Source organism: Amphiura filiformis, chromosome 8 (genome assembly GCF_039555335.1).
Source record: "Amphiura filiformis chromosome 8, Afil_fr2py, whole genome shotgun sequence".
Taxonomy (NCBI): Eukaryota; Metazoa; Echinodermata; class Ophiuroidea; order Amphilepidida; family Amphiuridae; genus Amphiura; species Amphiura filiformis.
Genome location: NC_092635.1, coordinates 60,987,019 through 60,997,972, shown reverse-complemented (window position 1 = coordinate 60,997,972; position 10,954 = coordinate 60,987,019). Strand labels below are relative to the sequence as shown.

At 37.5% G+C, this 10,954-nt stretch overlaps 2 protein-coding genes across 2 annotated transcripts in view; one reads left to right on the top strand and one right to left on the bottom strand.

The window, feature by feature from the left end:
* The window catches only part of LOC140159329 (sarcospan-like), a 63,601-nt gene extending 60,967 nt beyond the window's left edge, over positions 1–2,634 (bottom strand). Inside the window, exon 1 of the mRNA XM_072182770.1 lies at positions 2,230–2,634. The gene's annotated coding sequence lies outside the window, so the exon portion shown is untranslated. The remainder of the gene's footprint in view (positions 1–2,229) is intronic.
* Positions 2,635–6,867: 4,233 nt separating this feature from the next.
* LOC140159331 (suppressor of tumorigenicity 7 protein homolog) overlaps positions 6,868–10,954 on the top strand; it is an 89,333-nt gene continuing 85,246 nt past the window's right edge. Inside the window, exon 1 of the mRNA XM_072182774.1 lies at positions 6,868–7,028. Within this exon, the coding sequence (XP_072038875.1) occupies positions 6,878–7,028 (151 nt within the window). The 5' untranslated portion in view covers positions 6,868–6,877. The remainder of the gene's footprint in view (positions 7,029–10,954) is intronic.

The window sequence follows — 10,954 nt, the reverse complement described above, 5'->3', positions numbered from 1 at the left end:
GCTCTAGTCATTGTTATTACCCAGTGTCAATATGGTGTACACAGATTTGGGGTCAAAGGTCATTAAGGGGTCACTTCCGGTATAAATTGAAATATTTTCAAAACATTTTATTAGCTAAGAAAAACATAGGAGAGTGATGGTATGTTCACACATGAATTGTGTTTTCCCAATGTATATATGGTTTTTTTTTTATTTGGGGTCATAGGTCATTAAGGGGTCATTTCCGGTTTGAGACAAAAACTTTCAAAATGCCCTTCTGCCACAAATAACATGGCAAAGTGATGCCACGTACACACATACATTGACATTAGCCAATGTCTATGGGGTTTTCATATATTTTGTGGTCAAATGTCATTAAGGGGTAACAACACGGCTGTGTTCGTGGTCTTAGACCACAGCTAAGTCTAGTTCAGTTTGCTGCTTACTTAATATTAATTAATGCATGCTCATGTCATGTGGGATAAGATTTTATGCTCGATACTTTGTCAATTACACGCTATAATAATCAAGAACTTATCGTGGATGATGCTCATCATGGTTGCTATACTAACGCGTGTTTATTCGACAAGTTTAAGCACCATGCCAAACTTGACATCATTTTATACGGGGAGAGACGAATGTTTATGACGTACATTAACACCCTGCATGCTGAAAGTCCAGGTTTTGAGATATTTTCTCAAAATATCAAGGGCTGTCTTAAGAACTACTGAACCAATACTAGGCTTGTTTGTACTCATTCTAATGCATTTTTCGTGTTGATTCCAATATGATCATGACAATTTACAATTCTGAAATGTTTGAATTTTTAAAACAAAATTTGAAACTTGTCGTCTGCAGTCGACACCCACGTGGAGAGCTTTAAAATAATTTCTCTGTATAGCACGAGTATATTCCCGTGTGGGGGCTGACATGAAACATTTGCTTGTGATTCCACGCTTTCAACGTTTCTTTATCATGTTTATGATTTGCGAGTTCATTTGACAAGAAAACATTCGCTCACTCATTCAAATAATATGAATGCATCTCATATGAAATGTAATACTATTTAGGAATTGACGATTACCTTGCCTATGTGCTATCTACCGTAGATAGCAAATACTGGGAATCATTGGGGACTGGGGTATTCTAGAAAGTAACTGCCATGCCAAGTAAAACATAGTTGAGTAGGCCTTATATATTATGTATATACATGACTGAAGACTGCCTTCTTATACTTGGCAGAAATGCATACTTTTGAATCAAATTCTGCTCCCAAATGTAAATGCAAGTAAAAAAGTATTGGTCTTAACCCTCGAATTATGGAAACACTTTTGGGCCTTATAACTGCTAAATTGTTGGTCTAAAGAATATAAAAGTATACAGAAATTTGCACCAAAAATGGGCAAATAATTGCTCAATTTTCCAAAGAATCATAAAAAAAGCCTGATTTTCCCCCAAATTTTAAATTCATAAAGTTGGTCAAAATTCAAAAAAATTGAAGAAAAAAACGGTTCCTAGATATTTTTATCTAGTTTGAAAAGTTAATAACAACAACTTTTTGGCCCAAGAATCTTTTTGTTACGTTGACTGAAAAAATTTGAGTAAAAAAAAAACCGTTTTGGGGAATTTTCTTCAAAAATGAACATTTTGGCCCAAATTTGACCTCACAGATGAATTTAGCAAGTCTTTGCCATTCTAAATATGTATACTTTTATATACTTTAGACCAACAATTAAACAGTTATGAGGCCCGAAAGTTTCCATAATTCCAGGGTTAAGACCATCCTTAATTTTTACAAGACATGTGTATTAGTCTGTCTGACCCTGAAGGGAATAATCGGAAATATGGGGTAATTATTTCTTTTTTGGTGTGTGTGTTTGTTTTTGTTTGTTTGTTTGTTTGTTTGTTTGTTTGTTTTTTGTTTTTTTCAATCACTGATATGGAATGATTTACACCACTTCTCCAGAATAACCAAAATATTTTATTTCAGGGCATATGTAGGGGGGCCTAATTGTACATTTCCTCCAAAAAACTCCTTACCAAATCATTGTTTTAAGATTTGGTGCTTAAAATTGCAATAAGCAATATCTTAACATTATATTATAATCTGCAAACAATCGTGATTTAGACTAAAAAACGACAAATATTTGAATTATTATAATAAACGCAAAAAAATAGCATTTGAAAAAACAACATTTTTCAAATCTCAAAGACATTTACAAAATGCAATTTAATATTGTGAAAACATACCTGTTGTCACAGCAGACGTATGCAGGCGGCCAACTAGGCACTGCTGTTTTTCTTGTGGTAAGTGTAGTTTTCTCTGCACGACTTCACCACACCAGCACAACAATGCTTCATTTTAAATTCACAATCGTCAATGATGATATTCCGTGATGTTGTACTGGCTGGCACCTAATGTTTCTTATCTTTGCTAGCATGAAACACTGTCTGAGTCAGCTACAGTGAACACTCTCTCCCTGGCACATTCATCTTTACAGTCATGCTGATATCTGCGCTAACTCAAAAATTACAAACTACGCTTGCGTCGTCGAGATGCTATCAAATTCATGTATCGACTTCGGGGTTACAATGCACTTCCAACGCTTTATAATGTGTCTTTTAAGATGCAACTCAGGGAGGCACTGTATGAAATAAGAACCCTTTTCTTAAATGTCATTTATAGTTAATGTATCAACTCAGATATAAAGTCAACGGAGTTAACAGTTAAAACCTTACAGCACTTGTCTTGAAAGAGGCTACTTGACCTGCGGAATAAAATCCAATTTATTAAAACCTGTTTTAAACCTATCAGAGAAGAGTTTTTGTGGCAAGCTGAATTTAATTAAGCGATAGGAAATTAAACCCATGTAGGAATCAGTATTACACGAAAACTATGGATGTTTTAAGAGGCCAACTCACTAGGAGATGATCGTCAACCTTTTAAGTAAATAAAAAAACGCTGGTGGGGAAATTGCACAATTGGCGCTGTTCATCATGAAATTGGGTAGAGGAAGCGATGTGGTACTGAACAACATGAGAGACTTGATTTTTGTGAGGCGATTTAGGCTTTTAAAAATCGAGGGTCTCTTTTATGTCGAGATAAATTTTGTTGTTATTTCAGAGTTGCATGGGTTCAATGTTGACAATAGCTAATAGCCGTAGTCGTGAAGGGGAGCTGAGGAAAAGCGGCAAGCCTAAAGAGAAGATACCAATTGTGAGTTATCTTCACTAGATAGCCCTTGAAAAGATTATGAGCTATCTGTAGTAGATATCACTTGAACAAGTTATGAGTTATCTTCAGTAGATATCACTTGAACAAAATATGAGTTATCTTCAGTAGATAGCACTTGAACAAAATATGAGTTATCTTCAGTAGATATCACTTGAACAAATTATATGAGTTATCTTCAGTAGATAGCACTTGAACAAAATTTGAGTTATCTTCAGTAGATATCACTTGAACAAATTATGAGTTATCTTCAGTAGATAGCACTTGAACCAATTGTGAGTTATCTTCAGTAGATAGCACTTGAACAAAATATGAGTTATCTTCAGTAGATATCACTTGAATAAATTATGAGTTATCTTCAGTAGATAGCACTTGAACAAATTATAAGTTATCTTCAGTAGATATCACTTGAACAAATTATGAGTTATCTTCAGTAGATAGCGGTAGCACTTGAAAAGATTATGAGCTATCTTCAGCAGACATTGCTTTTAAGATTATGAGCTATCTTCAGTAGATAGCACTTGAACAAACTATGAGTTATCTTCAGTAGATAGCACTTGAACAAAATATGAGTTATCTTCAGTAGATATCACTTGAATAAATTATGAGTTATCTTCAGTAGATAGCACTTGAACAAATTATGGGTTATCTTCAGTAGATAGCGGTAGCACTAGAAAAGATTATGAGCTATCTTCAGCAGACATTGCTTTTAAGATTATGAGCTATCTTCAGTAGATAGCACTTGAACAAACTATGAGTTATCTTCAGTAGATAGCAATTGAACAAAATATGAGTTATCTTCAGTAGATATCACTTGAACAAATTATGAGTTATCTTCAGTAGATATCACTTGAACAAATTATGAGTTATCTTCAGTAGATAGCGGTAGCACTTGAAAAGATTATGAGCTATCTTCAGCAGACATTGCTTTTAAGATCATGAGCTATCTTCAGTAGATAGCACTTGAACAAACTATGAGTTATCTTCAGTAGATAGCACTTGAACAAAATATTAGTTATCTTCAGTAGATAACACTTGAACAAATTATGAGTTATCTTCAGTAGATAGCACTTAAACAAATTATGAGTTATCTTCAGTAGATATCACTTGAAAAGATTATGAGCTATCTTCAGCAGACATTGCTCATTGCTTTTAAGATTATGAGCTATCTTCAGTAGATAGCACTTAAACAAATTATGAGTTATCTTCACTAGATAGCACTTGAAAAGATTATGAGCTATCTTCAGCAGACATTGCTTTAAGATTACGAGCTATTTTCAGTAGATAATATTTGAACATACTATGAGCCATAGTAGATACACTAAAACAAATTATGAGCTATCTTTAGTAAATAACAATTGAACAGAAGCTATCTTCGGTAGATAACACTTTAATGATCATTATGAGCTATCTACGTCTACTGTTTTAACAGCAATTGAAAATATTGTGAGCTATCTTAAGTAGATAACATTTGAACAAATTATGAGCTATCTACAGTGGATACACTTGAACAGCTATCTTCAGTAGATAGCCCTTAATGATTATGAGCTATCTATAGTAAATAGCACTTGAAAATATTGTAAGCTTTCTATAGTAAACATGGCAAATAGCATCATGAAATTATGACCTATCTTCAGTAGATATTACTTGAACATATTGTGAGCTATCTACAGTAGATACACGTACACTTGAATAGAACATAAGCTATCTTCAGTACCGGTAGATACTGATATGAGCTGTCTATAAATAACACCTGAAAAGATAATGAGTTATCTTCAGTAGATAGCATTTGAACAAATTATGAGCTATTACGAGCTGTCTACAGTCACCTGAAAAGATTATGAGCTATTAGCACTGAACAAATTATGAGTATCTTCAGTATACTAGTAATAACATTAAAAATTATGAGCTCTCTCCATTTGAACAGAATATAAGTTGTCTTTGGATAACACTTTAATGATTAAAGACCGCCCCCCCTTTTACCGGTAGGCCTACGCTGTCAGCTCCCAAAGACCCACCACATCAAAATTCCGGGGGAACATTACATACCAAATTTTTTGATGTGCCCCCCCGGAATGCCGCATGAGTGGATAGTAACGAATTATACCTCAGTGAATAGAATAGAATATCCAGATCTTGCAAAATATGTTTATTTCTTGACTAGCGACCCATATTCAGCCAATCTATTCTCATGAAAACAAAGGAAACCTCAGTAATAGGAGCGTCATTTGATGAAATGACGTATCATGTTGCAAAGGATTATGGGAAGGGTAATCATATATCTTCTCTGCTCTTGCCACATCATGTATTTTGCTCTAGAAACCTATGGTACCCCATGGTCATTTTTATGGTCCCCCGAAAGGTGCTGCAGATGGGTACAAAAAATATCAATACAAAATGCATCATCATCATCATCATCAGTCGGCTGCGGAGCAGGCGACTACAAGCTTTCTCCAACTATTCTTGGGCAAGCAAACAATTGTGTTCAAGTTGGCTGCAGCATCTCAGCATCCCTTCAGTATCTCCCAGGACGGGTGCTGGAAGCATGTCCTTGGTGATTACCCATGACTCGCACCTTTACAGAAACAGCTTGCTTTTTGTTTCAATTGGCAGGGACGGGCTTCGCCAACTTGAGGCGTTCCAGTTTCCAGAAAGCTGTCCACTATCATGCTATAGTGCTTTTCTTCATTTTAGGTCTCCAACACTAGAGCCAGGGTTCGGTTTTTGCTGGCATTGAACCTGTTTTTGCTGGCAAACTGGCAAAAACTCACTTACAGTCACTCAAATATTAAAAAGTAACACAGAAAGCTCATAAACAGTAACACAAAACTTTAAATGAATCATTCAACATATTTTGTCTCATCAAGCCCTTAAAATGAAAACGTTTTGAACTTGATATACAATGTAGGCCCCTAGGCCTAGAGCTGCCTAGGCTATGACACATTTCGGTTAAATGCACTTGAGCAATGAAAACGCATGACTTTAATTTCCTAATATGTTACTTATAATTACAAAATCTGGCCTTGTTAAGTTGTTACACTCAGGAAATTATTTTTGGAACATAATAATTTGTTTTGAGATGAAAAAACTGAACTATAAATCACTTTTTTTTTTTGCCATTTTTGCCAGTGGCAAAAACTGTTTTTATAAAGCAAGCGGTTAAAACCAGGGTTAAAACCGCGGTTTTTTCCACCTGCGGCAAAAACCTGCGAACCCTGACTAGAGTCCATCTTGAAGTACCGTCATGAATCCCCCCGTCGGACAACGTTGCGGCAGATGCAGCTGCTAATGTTCCACTACAGCATCTTCCACAGTGGCTTATATGGCTTTATCCAATGGCAAAATTCGTACAGATCGTGTCCTGTACCGCCTGCAGTAACTTTAGTTTTAATTTACGCCCCCTAGCAGCCAACAACGGAGAATGGATTACGAACGTGCAAGTTACTAAAAAAAAATGTATCACGATTTTTCTTATTGTGAGTATTTGTTTTTGCTACCATTTTCTAGTTTAGAATAATTTAAATATAAGCTACTTTCGTTGCATTCTATTATTATTTTGACAAATATAATGATTACGGAACTGTAAAATTATTAAATGCATTATTATTATCATCAAATATCAATAGCTTAGTGGGCATTGTTGCCCTGTTGGTCGGGCGAGGTAACATGGCGGGTTTCTGGAACGCCTGTTCAGATAAAATTAAAGCCGCTTTTAATTGGATTTGGACATATTTGTGGGTTATCTGGTTCGTTCTTGTTGTGTTCCTTGTGTACGTTTTGAGAACTCCGCTTAAACTGAGTGAGAACATGAACCTAGGTGAGTAAACAATCCCGTAAAATGACCCCGTAATCTTGGTTCCATCTCATACTAATCTTCTTGGCATGAAAAAGTGGGTAATGGTGAATCCAACGGACGAGGACACAAAACACATCAAGGATCAATAAATGATACAAGAGGATACCTTGAATAATAACAACAGGAAAAAAAAAAAAAGCAAGGTACACCAACTTGATGTGGGGAAACAAGTAAAATACAGACTAGACAGTATGCAGGGGGACAAAAACATCAGACGTAGGTAGAAGAAGTAGGCAAAGTTCGATAGCCAAAAATTACCAGTTCCAAGGCCCACAGAAGTAAGTGCTGAACCTGCAAAAACAACAAGGATCAATGGTAATACAAAACTGCACTAGAACAAGTGATGAAAATCAAGTGATGAAAATCACTGTGCATATAAACAGACACGCTAAACCAAACATCCAGAGTAGGCACAAAACAGGCAAAGTTCGATGGCCAAAAATTGCCAATTCCAGAGCCCACAAAAGTGTCAGGAAAACAGTACACTGGAAGTGATGAAAATCACTGTGTACATAGCAGTGAAACACTTAACAGACAAAAAACAACCGACGTTTCGAGCAGATAAACTGCTCTTCTTCAGGGACAGACAACAAAATATAAAGCAAACAACAAGAACTACATGCTGTAGTTTAAAAACAAATTCAAGTCAAAAATTGAAGGCAAGTTCAAATTGAAATAAGTAGCAAAATAAGACAGCAAACTCAGAGCAAAAAAAGTTGTGTCTTCTCTCATTGAGAGCAAATTCACTACAAAGTTAGAATGGCAAACAATATGTAAATAAGCACCACCACGGGACAATAGAGTATTGTCCTGATTGACAGGAAGTAAATGTCAAGTGGGGTCGCAATCAATAGAGGTTGTAGAGAATGAATAGATAGGATAAGTGGACAAATGTCACTCAAACTTTAATATTATGAGAAAAGTAATGCATATTAAATAAAGAACAAATAATGTTTATAGACCTACACAATACATGTATCAAGAAAAGTGAAAAATAAGCCAAAAATTGCTGGATAAAACACAAGACAATGAAGGTCTCAAATATTAAAGTGTAATATGCATACTGAAAAGAGGGGGAGGTAGAAAAACAGAGAAAGTATGAAAGCATGTGGTCCATGCATGATAAAATTTAATTTCAGTGCATGTACAGATATAGGCCTGCGGATGAAAGTGATAAAGCCAAAAATCACTAAAACCAAAGCACAGTGAAATACCGTTGCAAATTGACATGAAATATGCCAAAATAGGTAGTGATACAGGGACTGCTAAAAGCTGGAAAATATTAGCAAGCAAGGAGGCCTACAATAAGAAGGCCAAATGTGAATTGACACATCAAACAAATAGGCCTACATGTAGGTCCAGAAATAAATGCTAACAAGATCCATAGGCCTAAAGATACACTGGCATGTTAATCTTTAGCATTCAAGCCAAGTGGTTGGGTTGTCTGAAGTTTAGAGATCCAGTCTTTCTCAAGTTTCTTTCGCATGAAAGTGTCAGTCTTTGGGGGTTTGTCAATACACATGACAGTAATGTGATTTGCAGAATGTCCTGGGAGGTTGAAATGTTTAGCTACTGGTGTATTTCTGTTAAGGCGAGCATCGGCGCAATTCTCACCCAGTCTGGTTTCCAGGCTACGACCAGTCTCTCCCACATACTGTACTTGACAATTAGCACATGTGATGAGATAGATCACATTCTCACTCTGACAACTGAGGTGTTTGTGGATGACATGACTTTCACCTGTGGAAGAACTAGTGAAAGACGACCCTTTCTTGGTGTGTGCGACTGGTGAGCCACCACCCCATTTAGGTTTAGAGTGGATCTCATGCTTACATAAAGAACATGAGCCACATGCAATCGAGCCTCTAGGTGGAGGTTGGGCTGGAGGCAGGGATGAACGTACAATCATGTCCTTGATGTTAGCACTTCTCCGATAAGCTACCATGGGTAGGTTAGGAATTGCCTTCTTACATCTATCTGAAGAATGCAAGATACGCAAGTGTTTGTGAAGTATCTGAGAAAGTTTAGGAAGCGAAGGATGGTAAGTGATGACCAGTGGAATGCGTTCTGGATTATCAGAGTCTGGCGTCTTAGGCTCGAGAGCATCAGATCTAGGAATCTCTAGAGCTTTGTTGATTTGTCTGTTGATAACAGAACCAGGATAGCCTCTGGCCTTTAGAAAGCATTCAAGTTCAACTTTTCTCTTCTGAAGTGTCTCAGGGAGGAGCAGATGCGGTTCAACCGGAAAGCCAAGCTGTATGGAAGACTAGACTTGGTATGCTTGGGATGACAGGAAGTCCAGTGAAGAAACTGATGTGAATCAGTGGGTTTAGAGTACAGGTCCGTGTGGAGAGTATCATCTCTGATGGATACCATTACATCTAGAAAGGGTATTTCCTTGGTAGAAGATTCAGAGGTAAACTTGATAGTTGGATGGAATGAATTGCAGAAGTTGACAAAGTGCTGAAGTTCATCCGGTCCATGTGTCCACAGAAAGAAAATATCATCGATATATCTCATCCACATGAGGGGTTTCTTGGGGATTGAAGAGAGTAGACGTTCTTCAAGACGACCCATGAAAAGACAGGCCATAGAGGGCGCCATTTTCGTTCCCATACTGGTCCCAAATATCTGCTTGTAGTTTGTGCTGTCAAATGTGAAATTATTGCAAGTAAGAACAATTTCCATGAGGTCACAGAAAGCATCAAGTTGGTCAGGAGAGTAAGTGGGTTCAAGAAAAGAACGACATGCATCTATACCCTCGTTTGCCGGGATATTAGTGTACAGGGCTGAAACATCCATAGTGCAAAGTATGGTGTTAGGCGCAAGGGCCCATGTGCGTTAACGGCCTTTATCTTATGCGAAGGAAATCCATGTCATCCTGAACATACGATGGCAAAGTAGAGGCATGTGGTTTGGGATGGTGGTCTGTGAAAAGAGAAACCTTCTCTGTGATGCTGCCATTGGCACTAACTATTGGACGACCAACTGGTATAGTGTCAAAATGTTTGTGGATCTTAGGTAGAGTATAAAATCTACCTGGTTTGGGACGTTTAGGTGTGAGCGCAACCTTGTAATCATGATCTATAAGGTCCACCTCCAAGGCTTTGTTAAGACCTTTACACACACGCTTTTCAAATTCAGGGGTAGGATCATGGTCAAGTTGTTGGTAGTGATCAGAGTTGTTGAGTTGTCTTAAACACTCGTGAACATAACTTTCCCTGTCTTGAATGACAACTGCAGAACCTTTATCAGCCTCCTTGATAACAATACTACGATTATTTTTGATATCATGTAGAGCCTTGTTCTCATCACGAGAGATGTTCCGATATGTTTTAGGCTTTATCCCTTGGATAATGTCTGCTTTAACCTCAGTGATATAAGCATCAAGAAATGGATCTTGACCAGCATTGGGTGAAAAGACTTTCCCGCTTCAAGAGGGGATGATTAAGAAGACTTTCATCAGTCGTAGGAGTGGTGTTAGTGTTCTCCTCATCGTCTCTGTGAAAGTGAACTTTAAGACGAAGTCGACGGGCAAATTTATCCAAGTCCGTTCGAAGCTCAAGATCATCAAGAGAGGTACTTGTCGGACAAAATTTCAGCCCGCGGGATAGGACAGAGGCTTCATGTTCGTTAAGACTGTGGGAAGACAAGTTGACAACACTCTTGTTATCAGTGATAGGGGCTATATTGGGGCGATGCCGATAGGCTCGTTTTACCCAACGCCGTTTGTGAGTTCTGGTTGGTGCCGGTGTGGGCCTGTGAGTAGGTCTGCTATCATGGTGAACGTTGTTATTGGTAGCATTAAGGATGGAAGCTTGCATGTTGGGTTTATCACCACTAATCATAGCTGGGCGCTTAGACTCGTCGATATAGCGGTAAGCACC